Genomic DNA, 25036 nt, shown 5'->3' with positions numbered 1-25036 from the left:
TAAGAAAGATTTTCATCTTTTCTTGCCAATGCTTAAAATTGACTTCTCTAAATTTCTCGGGTGCAATACGTTCGTTTGAAGTAATGGTGGCAACCAATCAATTAAAACACACTTCTAGTTTAACAAAGAAAATCTACTCTAAGATTGTTGGGAATATATTTTGAAACGTTTTGTAAACTAGAGAATATGAAAAATAAAAAAAACAAATTAGAAAGAGAGAATCCGGTGTTGAGGCACGTTGTGATGGACGCTTTCCTTAGAGTAGATTTCGCCGCCTCTAAATTTAAACATGCACTAGGCTTTTTGATAGTCTACTCTCAAGATACAACAACGTCGGTTCCCGTTAATCTCCTCGTCGGTGCACACAAAAGGAGATCCTCGAACCCGATATAAAATAGACAAAGCCTAAAGAAAGAGACAAAAAGGAGGAAGTGTTTCTCTAATTTTTTTAGAGAATTTGGAGAGCTTGATTTGTGAGTGAGATTTCCTATTTATAGAGAATGAAAGGGTACTTGTGAAAAGTCACAACTAGAATGAAATAACACTTACGAAAAGTCACAACTTATTTAAATGAAATGGTACTTGTGAAAAGTCATATCATATAAATGAAATAGTACATGTGAAAAATCACATCACATAAATGAAATTATAATTGTGAAGTCACAACTTATATAAATAAAATGATATTTGTGAAAAGTCACAACTAAAATGAATGAGTACTTTTGAGAAGTCACAACTTCTCAAATATTAGAGAATACATTGAAAATGTTTCTAATTCACTAAAGGACACAACCCTTTGTTTAGTTGGAAAGAGGTTAAGAGGTTCATATCCCCAGTTGGCATACATTAGTTCAAGTACCAAGATACATTTTCAATTAAATCTAGACAACCGAATTGATACATTGAACAAAGATAATGATTCACGTTATTTTTACTTTACATCAAATATTTTAATCATTTCTAAGTTTAAAAACTAACAAAAAGTTATGTTAAAATGTTCTAGAAGAGATTGAATTTCCTTCTAGAAATCCCACAGGTACCAAAGAGTGCAAGTAGAATTATTGAACCAATCCAAAATTACTCTTAATCACTTTTGAGGTCTAGGTTGAAAAAATCAAATCTCTTACACAGGCTTAAACCATCCCAGACCGCCAGCAACGTTGCTTGTGTATTAGTGCATGTACCCATACAGTGAGCAAAAACAAACACAATATCAATATGGTTCCTCGAGATACCCCCTCCGCCGCTTGCTCCTGGATTGCCGAGACTGCTCCCATCTATGTTCAGCTTCCATCTGTTAGTGACCCGCAACCTCCATGCAACCCAAATGAAGCCACGGTTTAGCACACGTTTAAAGGGGCCCGGACCATTCAGTTATTAGATAGTTTAAATGAACAAGTCACCCGAGAAATCGGCCAAGTTTCGGACCAAATAACAAAGGATGATAACAATTTCATGAGACTTGTTTGGGTTCTTTGTTCAGATTTGAATTGAATGCATTAGCAAGCGAAACCAATCAATAAATGTAAAGAGCAAAATGACACATTTTGAGCACCAAAAACCATGCCTGCATTTCCGTGTCTTCCTATCAAGTAAAGCTTAATACTCATCTTTAAAAATTGAGTTACATTGTGTTTAGTATCCAATATGCCATCCCCACTATTTGATGCTTGCCTTGGGAATTGCTGATGTACATGGTCCACAGGATGTCATAAATGGTATTCCCTTGAAAGTGGCCACACCCTTGTCATCAGTGAAAAGATGCTGCAGCCAGAAAAACACTCATTATTTCTCCAAATTTGGACACATTCATCCACATAGCATACGTAAGCATTTTCAGGGACATAGATGATAACCAGAACATGGATGAATGATCTTTGGCAAATCCCATCCTTAAAAATAAAAAAATGGAAACTACGTCTTCATGACAGCTATAATCTCAGTACTCATAAAACAGGCCAAAAATGACTTAGAGGCTGGTTTATGTATTTATTCAAGACGTGGGAAAGATGTTTAAATTAAAGTATATGGGTTACGAACGGGCATGAGACTACGCACAGAAAAGGTGCCAAGATATACATACTGGTGTTATCTTCTCCAGCTGTTTCTTTTTAGGGTTAAGGACGTCTTCTGGCTTTCCATCAATCCTAGACAAGAACACCAATGAACGTATAAGAAACCATAATTATGAAGAAAATGTGAATAACAAAAAAAAAAAAATCCTGCCACACTACATTCTATGATTGTTATCAGCTTCGATCAACTAGATCAGGGGCAAGATGAAGTTATATCATTAAGAAGCATAGACTGAACAGCCTCAATCCCGTCTAGAATATAGCCGTTAAGTGAAAAGTACCCTAAGAGTGAAGTAGCATAACTGATAAAATAGATTCCAAGTTGTGACTTTTCATCTCTCTGAAAAAAGGTTCAAATCTCATCTTCGAAGGAAAAAGGTTATCACTAATACTCAATCAAACTGCTGGCACTCTAAATCATCCAGGTGATAACTGTATCTTTATAGCTCACGTGATTTTAATAATCTTACCCAGCAAATGAAACACGCTCCCCAAGTTTGGCCTCTTCAGGAGGGAACAAAGGCTCAACAATTGTATGATCTTCATTAGAAGCACATAGCACCTGGAAAAATTGGATTTATAAGTATGCACATCAACATTAGCCCACTATAATTGATGTGTTCAAAAGGAGTAACCCTAAAGAATAAATCTTTCAGTGAAGTAACCGGAAGTTTTTATGGTCTCTTTCATTGCATAAGTTATATGTGTTGCTTAATTTCAAATGTTTGATAATGTCCAGGTCTGTAGTTGCATTGAGGCTGAAACTGCTACTGGCTAAGTGATTTAATATCACATGCTTATTTGTATGGATCTACAATCATTGAGTGGCGGAGAAAAGAAAGCAAGCATATCCTTCATTGATCAACAAAGGTGAAATCTCAACAATTCCTCAAGCAATATGCACTGCTCATATAGTTCTTATTTCACTTTTTTCTATAGCCTACATAAGAATATCCCAAATGCATCATGAGGGAACTCCATGTATGGAAAACATGAGCAGGATTTGATAAAAATTCCAAGAATAAAGTACCAATCCTTCTGACATCACATCTCGTAGTTTTCCAGGTTTTACATTTGTAATCAATACAACGCGCCGATTCTGCAAGGTAGATGCAAAAAGGAAACCAATTCAAAGAAGAAGTTATCAGATTTTTATTAATCCAAAAAAAAAAAAATCCAAAAATTATGAAACTGAAAGAGAGCACTGGAAATAGAAAATGCGTGCAAACTGATTGTATCTTACTAGTTTTTGCAGTAATTATTACCGTTAACTCATCTGGACTATAATACTTGGCCAAACCACTAACCACCTGGCGCAATTTAGCATCTCCAATGTCGATCTCCTCAACAAGTAAACTGCATCATGAATTGAAATGGAGTGGCTAATGAATGATTAGTATCCCAAATTATACTGTAAAATACAGACACTAAACTTCAAATTACTTCAATGGGTTGCAAGATGTTCAGATGTTATCTAATTAACAGCTCTTGAAGAAGAAAAGGAAAAAGTTTTTCGCCACACCTATCAGCAGATGGATGCTTCCATGCTTTCCGAATAACACCAACCTGTATATTGAGCAAACTGACACTAATTTCTTTATCTTTCTCAACTGCTTCTGTTTCAGATGACTTTTTCTTCTCCTGGGCAGCTTCCTTAACCCCAGTTGCCTTTTTCTTGAAATACAAAATTAAGTTTCATTATACAAGAATTTTATGAATGGAAAAAGAACATACAGGTAGCCAATGTATCATGGTCAGTTTTAAAAGATTACCCCAGTATCACTTTTCTTTAGATTCAGGTCTGCATCAAACTTATCTGCATTTTTTGCACTTTGCAATATCTTTTTTGGATCTGAATCTACGTCCACCTTCACTGGATTTTTGGCTCCTTCCAACTAAAAACCAACAGAGAATATATGAAACTCAAACTCTATCAATATCTTACAAACTCTATCAACAAAGAAACCCCTAAGGGGTTGGCTCTAGTGGTAAGAGCCTTGGTCTTGGTGGTACGCTCCCTTCACGTCCAAGGTTTGAACCTTGGGTACAAACAATTTCTATGGGCCATTGGACTGGGGCCTTAAATTACCAAAGGTGCACTTGTGGGAAACTCCTTGCCCAGCGCCTGTGCAACCCCAAGATTAGTCGGGACTTTGTTCCAAACACCAGGTGCCATTCAGAAAGGAAAAAAAAGAAAAAGAAAAAGAAAAAATCTGCAGAGATAATTGAGGGATGTAAGCATGCAGCATGTCCCCCCACCCCCCAAAAAGGGTATCAATACCCTTCACTCCCTGTGGCCCAGAATAGATGTAAATACTCTCAAAGGATATGGTGCAGCAGTGGACTTGTACCATGCTATTATAATTATAAAACAACCAAACAGTTTATCTTTTAGCCATTTAAGCAGTCTGTTTCAGCCCAATTTACAAATAGTAATATAAAGACTAACAATGAAACACACAAGTTCATTAAAAAAATAACTCACTTGTGGCTTAAATTTAGCCTTCTCAAGCAATATCTTCTCGAATAGTTCCCCAAAATCCTCCTTGCTCTGTTAAGATGTATTGCAATAGTTTTTGAGAGCTCAATACAACCAGGGCTGCTTAGAGGGTAAGGGGGTAAATGGGGGACAAGGATTCTGATTCATATATGGACACAATAAGGAAAGACATTCAACGATGCAAATATAGGTTTTACATTCAACGAAATAATATTGCAACATCTTGTCAGAAGTCACAAGTTAGATGTCCATAAATCATAAAGTTACATAATCAACCCCACATTTTGCCAATTTGCACGCATACCTAACTTGCAGTCTTGAGAAAGATAAGACAAAGATGGTTTATGATCCCTAAAGAGTTTTGAGTTGGTATTTCAGAATATTTCTTATAGCAAATTTTTTTTCAGCATTTCAGAATGCATCTAACAACTGCAGAAGCTGTCAGATAGAGCACAATTAAGTTTTCTCTTTCCTATAAAGTGTCAAAGATGGTGGCCAATGAATGCAAATGATCTGAACACAATTAGTGGACTTTGGCATCCGGAGACAAAATCTAATGATTTAAAAAATCGAGCAGACATTGATTTAAATGAGATTTCAATGGGAGAATAATGATAGGAGACCATTGCTGATTTCATAAAATTAGAGAACAAAGTTTCCAGGTTAGCATCTTGTTTTGTTTGTTCTACGCTCTAACTTCGGATTGACATTTTTGTTCATCGAAGTAGTGCACGAGGCTGTACAGAATTCTGCTATACCAACTCAACCTTTATTCTTCCGAACTAATAATAATCAGTTTTTCGGATTTTTACAACTGTCAGGTAACCGACGTACAAATTTTTGTTTTCCAATTAAGTCAGAAGTCAAAAGATAGGTTGCGGAATCCAGCTTCCGATCCAACCCAATATATGTTTAGAAAATAAGGAATATTTAAGATATATGCAAACTAGTCTCCTATCTTTTCATCTCCCCAAGAGACCACCACCAACCCACACCCTTTTCTCTAGTGTGTTATTATATTTTATATTTATTTCTCTACATTTTTCCCTTGTGTATCACGTGTGAAGTTAATAAGCTACCATGCCATCCCCTTGTTCCTTGTATTATCAGTTTGTTGAATTTTAGTTTTAAATGCACAGGAAAAAGTTTGTTAATTTTTTATTTTATTTATAACCTGATTGTGAAGTTGTTTGAACATGGAATTTTTCAATTCTTAATTTTAATGAATTACACATAATAAAAGAAGATGAAATGTTATAGACGAACGAAGAGAAAGTGTTTTTGACCTTTAAAACCATTTTAAATTTATGGTCATTTAACACATGAATAGATGACATGGCCATACAAGAGCAAAACTAATGCTTCGGAAATTATATAAAGAGAAAATAAGACAATGACAATGTTATAGAGGAAAGAAAACAAACTGTTCCCAACCTTTAAAATTCTGTAACATTTCAAGATTATTGTACATTTATGGTCATTTAATACATGAATGGATGATGTGGCTTGACCAAAAGAAGAAAAAATGTTATAGACGAAAGAAGAAGTGTTACTATTTTAAAATTCCATCACCTTTAAAATTATTTTACATGGATATTTATTTTGGCAATTAGAAATCAAATGTTCTTTTAAAAATTGGAACTGAAGGGTCAGTTAAATAAAGTTACATTATTTGAATGAAATAGTAAAATTAATTGGTGCTGTATTTGCAAAAAGCATGGTGAAACTGTGGATCATTGACTCCTCCATTGTGAGATTGCTAGGGCCTTATGGAATGATTTTTTCAGCAGAGTTGGAATAGCATGGGTTATGCCTGGAAAGGGTGATCTCTTAGCTAGTTGGAGAGGTATTAGGGGTATTCCTCATATTGCAGCTGTGTGGAAGATGACACCTATTTTTCTATTGTGGTGCATTTGGAGGGAGAGGAATAAACGGAACTTCGAGGATTGGGAGCGCTCTGTAGAAGATCTTAAAAATATTTTCTTTAAGACTTTATTTATGTGTGATATTGCTATAGACTTTTATGATCTTAGTTTCTATGATTTTCTTGTACTTATCTTTTTTTTTTATAAGTAAAATAAGTATATATTCATCCAACCAAGTGTCAATTACAAACAAATGTTCTAATGCTCCCATCCTAATTAGGTGGGAGCATTAGAAACTAAAAACTCATGAAATTCCATGCCATTAAAGACCACAACATTAGCCCAACTACATAGGGTCCTAAAAAATAACAATTTTAGCTCCGCTATTGATCTCTCTTTGTCTTCAAAAATCCTCTCATTGCGCTCCTGCCATAAGCACCACAAAATACAGTTTGGAATCATCTTCCAAACCGCTTTAATCTGTCTCGCACCTCCAATTGAGGTCCAACAGGCCAAAGCATCCACCACAGTTTCTGGCATAACCCACGCTAGATCTACCCTGTTAAACACCGCATCCCAAATAGTCCTGGCTACTTCGCAATGTAAAAGTAAATGATCCACCGATTCACCCCCTTTTTTACACATACAACACCAGTCTGCTATAATTATGTTTCTTTTCCTTAGATTATCCGTAGTAAGAATCTTTCCCAGAGCCGCTGTCCAAACAAAGAAAGAAGCTTTGAGAGGAGCCTTATTGCGCCAAAGCTTTCTCCATGGAAATTGTCTATCAGGAACTTGTGTAAGTACCTTGTAAAAGGAGCTAACAGTGAAGATCCCTTTCTTTGTTGGACTCCACCACAAATCATCTGTATGCTGGGTATTTGGGCGACAAGAATATAAAAGACTATAAAAATCTACAAAACTCCCAATCTCCCAATCATGTGCTGCCCGAAAGAAGTTGATATTCCATTGGATGTTTCTACCTACAACTTCCATTACCTCCGCCACCATGGCATCTTTAGCATTTGCAATCACGAAAAGTGTAGGAAACCTGTCTTGTAGAGCACTATCAGAACACCAAACATCCTTCCAAAATCTGATCTTTGAACCTGTACCCAATTGCAATCTTGTATGTTGATGGAAGACCACCCATCCTCTTCTAATGCGTTTCCATAGTCCTTTACCAGCGGCCCCTCGAACATCTCTAGTACACCAACCCCCCTCAAGACTACCGTATTTGTTCTCAATCACAATCTTCCATAAGGCATCTGGTTCCTTGATATACCGCCACAACCATTTGCCAAGTAGTGCCCGATTGAACATCCTCAAATTTCTAATACCCAAACCACCATTGGAGATAGGACGGCACACCATTTCCCACTTGACTAAATGGAATTTGAACTCTTCACCTAGACCCCCCCACAGAAAGTCTCTTTGTATCTTCTCAAGACGTCCCGCTACACTAGCCGGTATAGAGAATAAGGATAAGAAGTAAGTGGGTAGATTGGAAAGCGTACTTTTAATAAGCGTAATCCGGCCCCCTTTTGACAAATACATTCTCTTCCAACCTGCCAATCTTCGCTCTACTTTTTCAATCACAGTATCCCAAATAGAAATCGCCCTCGAGGCTGAACCCAATGGTAATCCCAAATAGTTCATAGGGAGAGACCCTATCTTACAACCCAGTGTACCAGCCAATACTCTCAAATTTTGAACTTCTCCAATAGGCACCAATTCAGATTTATCATAATTCACTTTTAAACCAGACACTGCTTCAAAACAAAGCAACAATGCCCTCACAGCCCTCAATTGATCTAACTCAGCATCACACATAATAAGCGTATCATCTGCAAACAGTAAATGTGAAATGGTAGTGGTACCCCTACTTGCCGATCCAATCTGAAAACCACACATATAACCATTAGTCACTAAGGCTGAAATCATCCTGCTTAGTGCCTCCATAACAATAACAAAAAGTAATGGAGACAATGGATCCCCTTATCTCAAGCCACGAGAGCTCGGGAAGAAACCCTCTGGACTGCCGTTGATTAACACAGAAATCTTGCCGTGGAGATACACCATCTGATCCATGACCTCCATTTTTCTCCAAATCCACACCTACCTAGTAGATATAGAAGAAAATCCCAATTAACATGATCATATGCCTTCTCCATATCTAGCTTGCACATAAGCCCTGGGCTACCCGCCTTCACACGACTGTCCAGACATTCATTAGCGATTAGAACCGCATCAAGTATTTGTCTACCCTTCACAAAGGCATTTTGGGGCTTAGTAACGATCTGTCCCAATACTCCACTCAGACGGTTAGCGAGTACTTTAGCAATGATCTTGTACGTACCATTCACTAGACTAATAGGCCGAAAATCGGAAATCTCAGAAACCCCTACCTTTTTAGGGATTAGAGCAAGGAAAGTGGTGTTGAGGCTTTTCTCAAATTTGCCTACCGAGAAAAGCTCCTGAAACACCTTCATGAGATCCCCCTTTATCACCTCCCAACATTCTTGGTAAAAACCCATGGAGAAACCATCAGGGCCGGGGGCCTTATCTTTTGCCATTTTCTTTACTACATCATAGACCTCTTCCTCTTCGAAAGCCCTTTCCATCCTTGCGACTTCCTCCAATTCTATAGTACCAAAAACCAATCCATTCAAAGTCGGCCTCCATCCCACCTATTCAGTAAGAAGCTCACCAAAAAAATTTACCACGTGGTCTTTTATAGCCTCTTCTTCTCTACACTCGACCCCCTCAATTTTCAGCATCTCAATGGTATTATTTCTTCTATGAGAATTTGCAATTTTATGGAAAAACTTTGTGCTCCGATCCCCTTCCTTTAGCCAAAGGGCTCTTGATTTCTGGCGCCATGATATCTCTTCTTGTAGAATTATTCTCTCAAGATCTGCAGCCAGCCTAGTTTTATGTACTTGTTCCTCCTCAGTAAGTGGTCTCCCTTCTTGTAATCTTTCTAACTCCTGTATTTCCTCCCACTTGGTATTTTTATTATCTTCTACATTGTCGAAAGTAAGTTGGTTCCACACCTTTAGGTCTCTTTTTAACGCTTTCAATTTACTTGCAAAAATGTAGCTAGGTGTACCTTCAAGATGATACGAACTCCACCATTGTTTGACCCTATCCACAAACCCTTCAGACTTCAACCACATATTCTCAAACTTAAAATACCTTTTACCACTACGAATACCTCCACAATCAAGCAAAATTGGCCAATGATCTGAAGCTAGGCGTACCAAATGTGTTTGCCAGATATCAGGAAAATGACTTTCCAGCTCAGGTGAAATTAAGAAGCGGTCCAAATGGGATCAAGTCTGATTATTTGACCAAGTTGCTACACCCCCAACAAGTGGAAGATCGATCAAATTCAAGTCAAAAATACATTCCGAGAATTCCAAACTTGCTGATCTCAATCTTCTACTTCCAGAACATTCACTTTGAAAACGAACCACATTGAAATCCCCACCAATACACCAAGGGAGCTCCCACCAACTATACACCCCTACCAGCTCATCCCACAACATGCTTCTGTCTGAATCTTGATTAGGCCCATACACGCCTGCAAATGCCCACGAAAAACCATCTGATACACATTTAAAAGCGCAGGCTATCAAATGTCTCCCTATATATTCCTCCACTTTCTCCACCACTCTCTTGTTCCACATCACCACAATGCCTCCCGATGCCCCTGAAGAGGCCAAATAAACCCAATCTACATATATGTTGCTCCATAAACTCCTCACAATCTTCCTACTGATCATTTTCATTTTTGTCTCCTGTAGGCATACAATGTCGGCTTTCCACTCACGAATTAAATGTCTAATCCGAAGACGTTTCTCTACCACATTGAGGCCCCGAACATTCCAAGAAACAATCTTGGGCTTCATTGGGAAACAGTCAGCCCCTTCCCTTTTGCCCTATTTCTACTAGAACCACCTTCCGAGTTCATCGACCACATCAATCTTTTCAATTCCCGGCTTTTCTTCGATTCCCCCTTCTTATTTTGGCGGTGTCCAGCTTCCATAGCAGTTAACAAAGCTATGAACTGCTCCTCATACCCATCACAAGCTATCCCTACCACATTTTGAATTTCCTTTGCTTTGTGTATTACCCAATCTGAGACTTGGTCTGGAAAATAAAAGTTCAATGGGATTGGATTCCCTACTTTATTATCCTGAAAACCACCTCCTACCGAAAGCTCATCAAAACCGCAAGCCTCGGGGATGAAAAGTTCATCCTCCACGGAGTGCATCAAGTCATCCGAATCATTCTCCTCCTCATCCACCTCAAGCTCCTCCAAATGTCTCACAGGTAGGTCCACCGGAGTCGAGAACACCCCACCTCCCTTCATCGGCGGATTCTGTCCCACGTGTGGTGGAGATAAACGATCCTCGAAACCCACCAGCGCCTTTTGCGTGCAGAACACCGGCATCACCTCATCGGCGACGTCCTCTGCCACCATCGGCACTGTCTGTGTTATCGTCGGCTGACCCAGCGCCATCGGTTGGCTATCCGGCACGAACCTGAGGACGCTCAGCTCGGGTGGAAGATGGCTAGGGCTCGATCCTGACGAAACGGGTTGTTCTGACCCAAATCCTGTTGGTTTCCTGGGTTGGGCCGGTCCAGGCCCATCGATCTGCTGTCCAGAAGGCCTAGAAGGCCCTGCCTCATCAGCCCGAGAGAAAACGGGCGGGCTAAGAATGATTTTGGGCCTCGACGGCGCACTCTTCTTTCTCCACACAGCCCAGCCCTTTCCTTTTTTTGTTTTCTGCTGGGCCTTGTTTTGAGTGTAACCCGGCCCGTAATCCATAACTTTCTCTTTCCCCTTTAAAACCCCCGTGTCCTCCATAGCCTTAAATGACCCGGCAAATTTCACTATAACATCCACATCCCTCTGCAGTGAACGCAGCTGTCCCTGCATTTCCGCCAATCTTCTTCTGACTTCCCACGTCTCCTGACACAAAGCATGGCTCGACGCACAAGTTGGATGCAACATTCCTTCCTGCTGCCATGGCCGTTGTCCTCTTCCTGCAACTCTCGCACCTTCTGTACGCAGGTTCACACCGCCATCGCGCAGGTTCACACCGCCATCGCGCGAGTTCTCACCACCCTGGTGTTGGAAGATATTCACGGACAAAGCCTCCTTATATGACCTTTCTTTGTGTCTCAGTGCCCCATTACCGAGACTCCGCCACCCTCCTCCATGCACACCATCCCTTCTTGAGCCATCCATTCTTATCTCTCTCAGCATCTCCCTCATCTTCCTCCATCCCTCTCCGTTTTCACCCTCAGGAATACAAATAACATTTCTCCTCCCTCCCTGATTATACTCTGATATTTCAATAAATCTCCCTTTCCTATTAACACATCGTTGTGCTATAATACTGGAGAATCCATTCCGTGTTGCCGAATAAACCTCCTTCTTCCCCTTGCTTAAGCACTCCTCCAGTACCTTCAAAAGCCACTGGATTGAAAAGTACCCCAGCAGCACCGAGTGCTCTGTTTTCCATCTTCTCTCTGTTACTCGCACACCACCCTCTCTAAGTTTTGACAAGATGAAACATTTGGATTCAATCACCAATTGACCCATCATAATCTTGACAACTTACAGTAATCACTTCAGATATCTTGCGCCATAAACGAATCACCAACGATGGAAAACGTAGTATTTCGCATGTGTACGGAGAGAAAATAATTTCTTTTTTTTTTATACGTAAGAATTAAAGGATCTAGAGTTTTTTCTTTGTACTTATCTCTAGCTTCTAACTAGATGCATTCTCTTGTATGCTACTTGTGTGCTTGGGCTATGCCTAAATTCGTATTAAAAAAATTTCTTATACTTGACAAAAAACAAAAACAATTTATTGGAAAGACATGGCTTAATATAGGGATAGATTGCATGCCTGTCTACCTCGTTTCGAGTTTCAGCTTTTATTTTCTACCAATGTAATTGCATGCAATCCCCCTTTTCATCTTTTATGATTCTTTTAAGCATGCAATTAGTAATCAAGGGCGGCCATGATCACAAATTACAAAAGAACAAAAAATAGAACAAAATTAAAAATTAACAATTTTTTCTCATGCATGCACGACTAGTGAATAATTGATGAAAACTAACATGGACGTGGCCTTACCTGGATGTAATCCATCCATCTCATCACATGTGGTAACTTGTCCTTGTCTTCATTTTGAAGGCCAACCTAGCATCAGAATCTCATATTTGTAAGGCCTGCCTTTGGCCAAATGGCACCTCCATTGCCCATACGAATGAGATAACAAGATCTATTTATTAAAAACTTGTAAAAAGTGAGATTGATTTTGAGTCCTTGCCCTTATAAAAGAGTTAGATTCACAGAATTTGGGAGAAATCAAACTCGCCATTTCATAATCTTAACAACTAATTAATGACACTTATAAAAAAAAACTAATTAATAGACGACAAAGGGTCTTCCACAATGCATAATAATTAGAGAGAAAGTTAGGTATGCAGAGAAAAATATATAAATGTCCTATTATTCTCTTTATTTTCTCGCTATTTTATCTGTTGAGGGAAAAATGTGTTAATTGGCAGATTCTTGTGAAAACCTATGTAAAGTTGAGTTGTAACAAGTGTTGATGCATTGGTACATGAAAAATATTGAAGTGTGCTCAACATGGCTCGACTAGCGCTCGAATGGCGCTCGAGCGGAACCTTCCAGAGAGGTTCGCTCGATGAGCGCTCGACATGGCGCTCGAGCGGAACCTTACAGAGTGGTTCGCTCGACTTGTGGTTCGCTCGAGGTGAGCTTGACGTAAGCGCTCGAGCGGAACCAAGACAGAGTGGTTCGCTCGAGGTGAGCTTGACGTAACGCTCGAGCTGAACCCATCCAGAGTGGTTCGCTCGATGTGCGCTCGACGTGGCGCTCGAGCGGAACCTAGACAGAGTGGTTCGCTCGAGGTGAGCTTGACGTGGCGCTCGAGCAGAACTCATCCAGAGTGGTTCGCACGATGTGCGCTCGATGTGGCGCTCGAGCGGAACCCATCCAGAGACATCCAGAGACGCTCGCTCGACACCTCGCTCGAGCGGTTTCAGAAGATAACGTGCGCTCGACCTTCGCTCGACACCTCGCTCGAGCCAATGTTCAAAGACAACCTAAAATTCATGTTTTGGGCGCCTGACTTGCTGGGACTATAAATATAACAGATCATTTCTGTTGTGTGGTGTGGAAAAACAGAGCAAAACCTTAAGTGTTTCAAGAGCCAAAGAGAGAAACCTATTCCTCACCTTGTGAATCTCTTTTGGACAAACACTAATCCACCACACCACTCTCAAAATCAAACCTCATTCAAAGTCCATTGAAGTGGACGTTTTGTTGGCCGGAAGGTTTCCGGAGCTGCTGTTGATGCAAAGATCGAGAGGTTCTCGTGGAAAGCTATAGAAGGTCGGAGTTCCGACACTACATGCGTGTAGAGAACGAGTGGGTCACTCGTGATGTTGCAAGCCAAGTTTAGGAATTACAAAGGTTTTGTGAGTGTCTCTAAATTGGTTGTAATGAACTTTTTCTATAGTGAATTTTAGGTGGTGGCTTACACCCGGAGTGGTTTTAGAATTTGAAGACGTTCTTCAAATGAGTTTCCACTTCGTGACCAAATCCTTGTGTTGATTATTTGCATGATTTGTGTCATCTTTTATTTGCTTCTTGGCATTAAATTTTATTAGTCCACATAATTTGAACTGCACCTATTCACCCCCCCTCTAGGTGTTGTATGGGATAAAACCACTGCTTTTTCATTATCTTTTCTAATTAAAGAACCAAAAAATAAATAAAAAATAAATTTTTGATTCTATTGTGTTCCTCACTTCATTTTCTTTTCAGGTGAACCAAATGGAGTAGCAAATTCTATACCAGCAAAGGATGTAGTACTGAAAACACGATCACGTCAACTTCAGATGGTTTCAATCCATTCCCCAAGAGTACAGACTTCAGAGCCAATTCATCATCCAATTTATTGAGAACTCCAGAGCATGACTTAAAATCTAGCGGAAGACTCTCTGCGAGTTCTATCCACTTCATCACCTACAACCAAAATTTTAGCTTTTCAAAACAGATGAGAAAAAATAAAGAAGGTTTAGTGATAATAAATCCACCAAAATCATAATAGTTGTCTAGAATTTGACTTGGTACATTCAGGATGCAAACCAATTCAACTTTACCTCATGGTTGTCATCCAATGAGGCCCCAGATGACTTCCGTACGTTAAAGTACAAGCTCTTGATATCATTCTCCATGACATCATCCAAGAGTATTTTCTGCATAAATAACTATCAATTTAGGAAATTTTTATATTCCAAGCAACCTGAGGATTGGAAGCCAATTTAACTATCAAAGTCGAAATTGTATATTCGTGCACGGAAATATATTTCCAGGTTAGACATGCACAAGTTCGATAGCTTTCCAACAATAAATAGCAGATGAAAAGTCCAGTGAAAACAAAACACATGCAAAGGAATGCAAATTAGGGAAAAGAAACTTTTATAGTTTAGGAAAAGAGAGAGTGATTTTTTTTTTATTTCGGGTAAAGAGACTGTCTTAGTCAAAACTCCTACACATTACCCCAAGATATAATTACTCTCCAATTGAATAACACCAGGACTGAAAAAATCACTTCAAAAATACCCATTTCTTAAAACCCCAAAATAGAAACACATATTCTGTTGTTCAGGTGATTGAAAGAAAACCCACCAAGCAACAAGGAAAAAAAAAAAGGAAAAGTAAGGGGGATGAGTGGTGGCTTACAGGGTCTAAAGAGAGGTGTTTACAGAGAGATGACACTATCTTTTGCTTTCTACTGAGAACGATGCTTCCATTCGCCGCCATCTCCTCTCCGTTGCAATCTCTCCCCCTCTACTGCTGCTGCTCCACTTCTCGCAAATGGCCGAAGACACGATCTAAATCTAAAGAGAGGGTTTTTGGAAGAAGGGTGTTATGGGCCTCGCATATAGCCCATAATCACTTCCCTTGTAACGGGCAGCCGTCTTAAAAAGTGGCCGTATGGAGAAAGATATCTTCATTTGTCGTGACTGCCGAATAATATTACGTATAATTGTATAATTGTGAAGTGTATAAATATTATATAATTATTTAAAATAAAATAAAATTTATTATTAAAAAATTTTTATTTTATAAATTTTATATTTATTATTTGTTTTAAAATAATTATGCGATACTTGCATACTCATAACTGTAATTATCATTTTTCTTAAAAGTAATGAAATATATATTTACAATTTTTTATATAATTATATTTTAAAATGAGAATATTGATATAAAGTGATGTTATTTTTATAATTTACTTTATAAAAATACCTCTCATTTAAAATATAATTATATAAAAAATTGTAAAAAATATTTTATGTCTATCATTTTCCTTTAAGAAAAAAAAGCATCTAGATTCTTACTATCTGAACTCTACAACTTATGGTGTGAATAGATAAATACTAGGGCTGGTTTGCTTATACAAAATCAAACTATATTATTTTATATAATCATTACAATTTTTTCAAATTTTTATACAAAATATAAAATACGATTCAACTTTTTCAAATTTTAAAACAGAAATAATATTTGATTTAACTTTCAATAAAATATCTCATCTCATTTTATCTGAAATGTGTAACCAAACGAGGCCTAAAAAAACTTATTTGGTATCATTCTCCAATGAGTTTAATCTAAGGTCGAAATCTCAAAAAATAGCAACATGTACTAATAATTACGAAGCCGTGTTGTTTGTTTAGATCTAAAGAGATAAACATATCATATGAAAATATAACTTTTGAGTAATTTTATATACAATTGTGAAATGCGTAAACGCCGCGTAATCGTTTTGAAAAAGAATGGGATCAACTATTAAAAAATTAATTAATTTTTATATAAGTCTCATCTTTTATTATATTTATTGTTGTCGATGTGCGTCGTACAACATTAACTATTTTATAAATGAGTAGTGCTATTTAAAAATCTTTACAACACACATCATTCACATGACATAATTTGATTTATTATATCCAAATCACGTTTAATCTAAATTATGTATTTTACATGGATTCTAGTACTATATATATATATTCTTTTAATATGTTAATGTTGAAGACTAACTCAAATCTCTTTGCTTCTATAACCCTTCAGTCCATTTCAATAATTGAAAAGGGTAACAAGAACAAAGAAAAACGTGAAATCAAATTGTTTTGCTTTAATTAATATTGGAACTGTGACATTAGATAGATATATTCAGAGTTTCTATTTTTCTCTAGAAAGCTTTTTTCTTTATTTTTCAGGCCTTTATGAATATTGATTGCTATTTTATATTTAGACAACAAAAATGTAATGAACCAATCTTTTGAAAGTCAATGTTTTCTCTTAGTTTTCTATTAATAATTCTTTTAAAATAGATGAGTTTCGGATTCATCTTTTGCTTATATATACTTTATTACTACTAAATGGATATAAGTTGGCCTATCTTCAATATTTTTATTTAATTCTAAATCTCAATACATTTCCTCATTTCCATATTCTTTGATGTATTTTGATAAAATAAAGTAAGAAATATTGATTACGATTTTGAACATTCCATCCTAATCTAATTCCTGTAATTCAACTCCCATTATTCATGAATAAATTTTAAGGAACCATAAACTATTCCCCATTGGGAGTGTTTCGGGTTAGGAAGAAAAATCTCAACCGAACTATGCACCTGGAGATTTGATCAATGCTCGTGCATGAAGGCCCAGTCGCTTTATTAATTAATTGAGAAGAGGATTTACCACCCAGTTTGGGTCGTGTGGGGTTGGCCCCCCTTAGGGCCTAAACCGGCAAGTAGATGGCCCAGTACAAAACCAATGAAGGGAAGATGACTGGGCTAGGCTCGAGGAGGCCCTTTAGATACGATGACTTGTCACGTCATCCGCTCAGACCAAAATCCACATCACCAAACAGCAGGCACGCTGCATTAAATGGTCTGGGAAGCCAGCATGCAACAAAAGAGGTAGACGTCCACTCACCTCTGCGGACAAGGTAGTGTGTGCGCCTCCCACCCCTTACTTGTCGCAGGGGATAGACTGGCAACCCCCACACACAATGTGACAGGGCGACGACTAACATGACAGGGGAGGAAATTTGCCACCAACGCAATGTCCTGTACACCTCTCCACAATCTGCCAGTAGTGGATGGGGAGCACCACAACCGTGTATATAAACACATCTCGAGCTCATGTAGAACTCTCTGAACATTTTCTCCTTACATTTCCACACAAATAGATAATTCGGACTTAGGCATCGGAGGTGTCCCTCACCACCCCGAGCCCTCATCTCCTTGGGTCTTATAGGTACCACTAAGGAATCACTGAGTTGCCCAAGCTACGAAACAAGACATCAACAGTGGTGTCGTTTGTGAGATTCTTTTATTAGCGCGTCATTCGTATGTTGGCAACAACACGTTCACAAACCATGTGTGTGGACAAGAAGAATTGTCGAGGAACATGGAGGCGAGGTTGGTTGAGATGGAGGATATGATAAAGAATCTGACCACAGAGGTAAATAGTCTTCAGCAGGAAAATGAAGTTTTGCGGAGGGCAAATGGCGAGTTCATGGAAGACGTAGGGCTGAGCCAGAATGAACATGCCAAGTCATGAAGCGCGGCAGGGGTGGATGCGGCGAAAGAAGAAAGAAGGCAAATGCACCATGAGCTACGGGAACTCATGGACAAGTATGAGAAAATGGTTAAGAAGATGGGCACTTCATCCTCTGTAGATCAGTTGCTCACTAGCACCGACCTGCCATACATCGCGTAAGTCATGGTGGAACTGCTCCCACCCAAGTTCAAAGTCCCTCATATGGAGATGTATGACAGGTCTAAGGACTCCCTTGAACATCTAGAGACTTTTAAGGCTCGCATGACACTTTGCACGTTCCTAGGAGAGATCGCGTATCGGGCTTTTCCCCTAACATTGAAGAGCACAACAAGGGGATAGTTCAAGTCGTTGCCCCCAGGGTCTGTAGATGGATTCAGAGAGCTAGCCTGCCTATTCCTGACACATTTTATGGCGAGTAGGAAGAGGAGACAACCGACAACATATGTCTTGACGGTCAAGCAGCGCGACGACAAGAGTTTAAAAGCGTACTTGTCCCAATTCAACAAAGAATGGATGAGGACGGATGACTAGGACAAGAAAATCACCCTGGTTGCCCTATTGGGAGGCATCTGGTTGAGGAACCATTTCATGCAAAAGTTAGCACGGAAGACCCCGACGACGCTGCAAGAGTTCATGCACTGAGCAAACGACTTCATCAATGCCGAGGACACCTTGCGGGCCCTAACGTCCCCAAGGAAAATTGGGCTAGAGCAGGCAGACAAAAAGGCTTGCAGGTTGGCAAAAGGGAAGGATTGTGAGAAGCTCGGGAAGGAATAACAAGACACCAGGCGAGAAGGCAAAAAGACGGGCTAGACGCATCGTGGGAAACGTGCACACACAGCCTCGCCGTGTAGGAGGAACATGTGCCCGCCCCAAGAGAAGCCATCTAGTAGGGCCAGATGGACCATCGGTACTGCTCGTACCACAAAATAGACAAACACTGGACTGAAGACTGCTACACCCTGAAGCGAAGGGTGGAAGAGCTTAAGCATTTGTGAGTTTTCCCACCTCGTTAGGAGTTGGTGAAGTTAGGGGCGAATGCTTGGGAGTGCTACGCCCAAGAGCTGAGAAGTGGGGGACAAGAGGTGCAGGCACTTAGCAAGGTAGTCGATGCCACAGAGCCCCCCACCGCCACCTAGCCTAATGATCCAGATGAAGAAGTCTGAGACGACCAAACCCTTCACCAAGTAGAGCCGAATGAGCCCCTGGTGTTAATTCCTGTGGATCCCGCAAAATCGAAAAACACGATGCGAATCGGGACCAGGATGAGTCTTGAGGTGAGATAATCTATAAGGTAGCTACTGGTTGAACACCGAGATGTGTTCGCCTGGAGCCACAAAGAAATGCCCGGGATTGAGAACACAGTCACCGAGCACTGACTGTGTGTGGACCCTAGGGCCAAGAAGGTCTAATAGAAGCGGAAGAGCTTCAGTGCTGAGAAGTACGCCGTCATAGCCGAGGAAGTTGATATCCTCTTGGCGGCAGGATTTACTCGAGACTACCCCGAGTGGTTGTCCAACGTCCTGTTGGTGAAGAAACCAAATGGCAAGTGGAGAATGTGTGTTGACTTCACTAACTTAAACAAGGCCTGCCCAAAGGACAATTTTTCGCTACTCGCATCGACTTAATTGTTGATTCCACCGTGGGTCATCGCCTGCTCAGTTTCATGGATGCCTATTCAAGGTACAACCAAATTCGAATGCATCAGGACGACGAAGAAAAGACTGTGTTTATCATCGACCGATGGCTCTATTTTACAGAGCCATGCCCTTCGACCTGAAGAATGCAGGGGAGACTTACTAGCGGTTGGTCAACCGAATGTTCAAAAACCTAATAGGCCGCAATATGGAAGTATACTTGGACGACTTGCTATTCAAAAGCAGAGAACCCGAGCAACACCTAACCGATTTGCAAGAAGCCTTTGCAGTCGTCCGACGGTAGAAGATGAAACTCATCCCACTAAAATGCACATTTGGCTTGGAGTTGGAAAAGTTCCTGGGCTTCATGGTATTCGAATGCAAAATTGAAGCCAACCTAGAAAAAGTTGCGGCAATAATAAAAATGCCGCCCCCTTGAAACATCAATGAGGTTTAAAAGCTAGCCAGGCGGGTGGCCGCTCTAAACCAATTCATTTTTTGCTCAACGAATAAATGCTTGTCGTTCTTCAAGGTTCTAAGGAAAGTGCAAGACTGGAACGATGAATGTAGACAAGCATTTGAGAAATTGAAGGAGTACCAGACTTGTCCACCGCTCTTCAACCAGGTAGAATCGGGAGAAGATTTGTTGGCATACCTGTCGGTGTCGCCACACGCCATGTTGACAGTCCTGGTTCGAGAAAAGAAGGGCCGACAACATCTTGTTTACTATACAAGTTGTGCATTCAGAAGAGTTGAGACAAGCTACCCACGAATGGGTATGATGGCTTTCGCCTTGGTGATCGCTGCAAGGCGGTTGAGGCCCTACTTCCAAGCTCACCCTGTGAAAGTGTTCACAGAAATTCCCCTCAAGAAGGTCTTGCTGAGACTGGACACCTTGGGCCATCTTCTGAACTAGGTCATTAAACTGAGTGAGTTCGACATTAGGTATTACCCTCGCACAGCGATAAAGGGACAGGTGTTGATAGACTTTGTGGATGAGTTCGCCTGCTTTCCCAAAGAAGTGTCGATGCACATGTGGGAGAGCCTTGGCAGGTATACAATGATGGCTTGTCTTGCTAGGCTAGATGGGGTGTTAGAGTACACATCATCACCGGAATTGACGAAGAACACAACTACGCGATGAAGCTCGCCTTTAAGATGACCAATAATGAATCCGAGTATGAAGCACTACTAGCCAGACTGGTGATGACCAGAGCATTGCGAGCTACAGAAGTGGAAGTCAGGGTAGACTCCCAAGTAGTCGTTAGCCAGGTGGGGGGAGAGTTTGCCACCAAAGGTGAAAAATTGAAAAAATATCTTCAACTAGTGGGAGAGGAGCGCGACTTCTTCCGCTACTTCCACATCCAGCAGATATCGAGAGGAAAGAACCAAGAGGCAGACAAGTTGACATGAACAGCCTCAAGACAAGAAGATTCACGCCTACCAGAAAATATGGTAACTCAGATAGTGGACTTCTCGGCTATAGATATTGAGGTCTCAGCCATTGGACTAGAGACACCGGAGTGGGCAGCAGCTTGCTTCACAGTAATAGAGGGCATCTTGTACAAAAGGGGCTTCTCCATACCTCTCCTAAGATGTGTCTTGCAGGTTGAGGCCAAGTATATAGTGAGCGAGGTGCATGAAGGAGTCTTTGGTAGCCACTTGGGAGGCAGAGCTCTCGCTGCAGAAGTAATGAGAGTGGGGTCTACTGGCCCCACGCCCTCAAAGATGCTGAAGAGTTCGTAAGAAGATGCTCAAAGTGCTAGGTACACGCACCGGTCCCTCATTGTAAGCCAGAGGAGCTAACGTCAATAACGTCCCCATTGCTGTTTGCATAGTGGGAATTATCTAGTCGGAAAACTTCCTCTAGGCAAAAGCAGGGGGGGGTAAGATTTGTAGTCGTTGCGGTCAACTAGTTTACCAAATGGGTAGAAGAGGAAGCTCTAGCAACTATCACTGCTGCTGCTATCACAAGGTTCCTATGGAAATCTGTGGTCTGTTGCTTTGGCATCCCTCAAAGCATCATATTGAACAACGACTGACAATTTGACTCCTCCCATTACGGAGGTGGTGTGCGGAACTCAGGATCAAGTTCAAGTACTCTTTTTCGAGCCAGCCGCAATCCAATGGATAAGTCGAGGCCCCCAACAAAACACTAATGGGAATCATAAATGAAAAGTTGGCGAACCAAAAGAGAGGATGGGCTGAGGAACTACTAGGGGTCCAATGCGCATACCGGCCATTAGAACTCCAACAGGAGAGACGCATTTCGCTTTAACTTACGACAGCGAGGCGGTATCGGTGGAAGTAGGGATGCCATTCTACCGAGTGCAACACCTTCAGCCAGACGCCAATGTGGAAGACTGAAAGAACAATTGGACTTACTAGAAGAAAGAAGACGAGAGGTCGAGGTGCAGACGACGAGCAACTAGAGGAAAGTTGAGTGGCATTTCAACAAACGGCTAGCAATTGTGGGCAAAGTGACAAAGTTATGAGGTTGGAGTTTTTCCCTCACGGGTTTCCTATGTTACTACCATAACCTTATGGTATGTATGTCTCATCCCCACGCCAATTGAAGTACATCTTATTTTTACCACTTTGCCTTTTCTTAGTAGAAAACCAATTGAGGGAAAAGTGGCAAAGTTATGAGGTTGGAGTTTTTCCTTCACGGGCTTCCTATGTTACTACCAAGACCTTATGGTTTGTATGTCTCATCCTCGCGCCAATCCGAACACGTCTTATTTTTACCACTTTGATCTTGCTTAGTAGAAAATCAATTGAGGGAAAAGTGAAAATGTTATGAGGTTGGAGTTTTTCGCTTGCGGGCTTCCGATTGTACTACCATTACCTTACGGTATGTATGCCACATCCTCGGACCAATCGGAACACCTCTTAATTTTAGTACTTTGCCCTTACTTAGTTGAAAACCAATTGAGGGAAAAGTGGCAAGGTTATGAGGTTGGAGTTTTTCCCTCACGGGCTTCCTATGTTACTACTAGGGGTGTAAACTCAAACCGGAAAACCGGTCAGGACTGGTTTTACAGGTTTTGAACCTGTCCGGTCCAGAACCGGTTTTTAAAATGTAAAAACCGGCTGGTTCCGGTTCCGGAATTTTTTGGCCCGGACCGGTTGATTAAAAAAAATAAAAAATAATATTTTTATATATAAGTTTTATACAAAATATTTTATATATATTAAATATTAATATATATAAGTTTTATATATAATGTATAATTATAAATTTTTATGTGAAATTTTATATATAATATATACATATTCATATATGAAATAATTTCTTATTATAATTTATAAATTATTACATAAAATGTTAATACTAAACTAAAAGTTTATAACTAATACTAATATATAACTTATAACTATACCAATAGTCTAATATTAATACTATTATATAGTCTAATATATTAATAAAAGTATAAAATAGTTTTTTTTAAATCAAAAGAAAATTTTTTTTATAAACAAATTTTTAATGACAAATTGTGAAACTTACATTTTAAAAAAATTGGAAAACCGGACCGGACCGGATCGGAAACCGGTAAAACCGGAAGTACCGGTTTAGGAGGGTAACCAGTGCGTAATCGGTTTTGAAAAATACAAAACCGATACATACCGGTTCGGTCCTAGATTTTATCCAAAACCGGACCGGACCGGACCGGTTACACCCCTAGTTACTACCATGACCTTATGGTATGTATGCCTCATCCCTGGGTCAATCGAAGCACCTCTTATTTTAACCACTTTGCCCTTACTTAGTACAAAACCAATTGAGAGAAAAGTGGAAAGGTTATCAGGGTTGGCTCTCCCATAAGGCGAGTTAGGCAGTTGCCTAAGGCCCCACAGTGGAAGAATGCCTCAGAAAATACTAAAAAAAAAATAATTAGTTAAAAAAACTTCTAAAAAAAAATAAATTATCTAAACTAAACAAAGAGACGTTAACATTGAAAATTGAAAAAATCAATTCTCAACTCCACGGTTAAAAAAAAAAAAAAAGAAGACACTAACAATTTTAAAAAAATATATAATTTTTTATTTAATTACATAGACTCTGCAACTTCCCTTAGGAAAGCCAAAAGTCACAATAATGACTGTAAATTCAATGGTTTCAATATATCTCTACAAAGTCAAAAAAAAAAAAAAATCCAACAGAACATCTAAACAACTCTCCTTTTATACCTGAAATTGACAAATTTTATTTCATCATTTTTGTACTCCAGTCTCCATTCTCTAATCTCTCTCTTGCATCCATCTTGCTCGTATTTGGCATTGGCAGCCTCTCCATTGTCTCCAATTGCACCGACATACATTGAGCAACTTTGTTGTGCTTTGGTGACAAAGGTAAAATAAGTAAAGCTAATTAACCTAATCTGCAATTTGTGTATACAGTGAAGTTTTTGTTTTATATATATACAGTGAAGTTTTGTGGCAATAAAAGAGCCACGTGAATGACTTGTTTTCTAGAACATCCTTGGTTGTTTTTTGTCTTCTTCTTTAAGACTTCAATCGACCATAACTTTCACAATTCACATGGCCCATGGGCCACCTATTCCTGGACTATTTTTAAACTTTGTTTCTCTCTCTTTCAGTTCTTCTAGTGTATAATATATTTTTTAATTTTGGATATTAACATTTAGATATTTTATTTTATTGTGCAGATTAACAATTTTATATAAAAGTAAAGGTCATTTGTTTTATAAAAATGAATCTCATGAATCAGGTTCTATTGTTTTATGTTAATATTTATTTCATTCTATAATATTTAAAAGCATAGTAAGATTTTAAATAGAGGATATTGTTCTTTTTCTACTAGAAAATATGTCTAATAGAAAATATGCATCTGGATATGAGAAACTTAAAAAAAAAAAAAAAAGAGAAGAATAGAAAAATTGATTGAATCCCAAAAATGATCTTTAAATAAATTTGTTACTACCAATAAACAAAATATAGTAGAAAATTTAGGTGAAACATTTGTAGATGATCAAGAAATACACCAAATAAAACCACAAGATAATAAAATAAATCAAGAAATACAACAAAAGGGATATGGAGATAATGAAACAACACAACAAACCCAACAAAAGGGATCTGAGGATAGTGCTCAAGCATGTAGTGCTACAATTATTTCTGGAGAATTTGGGAAAAGTATAGAAGAAAATAAAAATACTGAGGACATATCTTATTCTATTCCTTCAAATATTTATGACCTTACTCAATGGAAATATGTTGATACAAAATTAAGAGATTTATTA

At 39.3% G+C, this 25036-nt stretch overlaps 1 protein-coding gene across 2 annotated transcripts; it reads right to left on the bottom strand.

Moving 5' to 3' along the window:
• Positions 1-1499: 1499 nt before the first annotated feature.
• On the bottom strand, positions 1500-15476 carry LOC109009963 (aminoacyl tRNA synthase complex-interacting multifunctional protein 1). Of its 2 annotated transcripts, XM_018990647.2 has the most exons (12): positions 15245-15476; positions 14662-14757; positions 14354-14524; positions 12602-12667; positions 4561-4626; positions 3848-3970; positions 3598-3749; positions 3341-3431; positions 3106-3174; positions 2546-2637; positions 2084-2147; positions 1500-1764 (listed from the first exon to the last, which is right to left on the bottom strand). In XM_018990647.2, the coding sequence occupies exons 1-12, from the start codon at positions 15323-15325 to the stop codon at positions 1660-1662; spliced, it is 1176 nt and encodes a 391-aa protein (XP_018846192.1). In that variant the 5' UTR covers positions 15326-15476; the 3' UTR covers positions 1500-1659. The 2 variants fall into 2 exon arrangements, with proteins under 2 accessions (XP_018846192.1, XP_018846193.1); XM_018990648.2 differs by lacking the exon at positions 12602-12667 and having other exon boundaries at positions 15245-15449.
• Positions 15477-25036: the final 9560 nt, after the last annotated feature.

Source organism: Juglans regia, chromosome 10 (assembly GCF_001411555.2).
Source record: "Juglans regia cultivar Chandler chromosome 10, Walnut 2.0, whole genome shotgun sequence".
NCBI classification, from domain to species: Eukaryota; Viridiplantae; Streptophyta; class Magnoliopsida; order Fagales; family Juglandaceae; genus Juglans; species Juglans regia.
Note: the sequence above shows the minus strand (reverse complement) of the source record. Positions and strands in the feature narration are given on the sequence as shown.

Bases quoted from the DNA above. Each gene is read 5' to 3' on its own strand.
- LOC109009963 (XM_018990647.2), bottom strand. From the start codon at position 15,325: ATGGCGGCGAATGGAAGCATCGTTCTCAGTAGAAAGCAAAAGATAGTG. The intron at 4,627-12,601 runs GTAAGGCCACGT...ACATCTTAACAG, and splicing joins GATGGATGGATTACATCCAG to AGCAAGGAGGATTTTGGGGA. The intron at 3,971-4,560 runs GTGAGTTATTTT...GTTGGTTTTTAG, and splicing joins AGGCTAAATTTAAGCCACAA to TTGGAAGGAGCCAAAAATCC.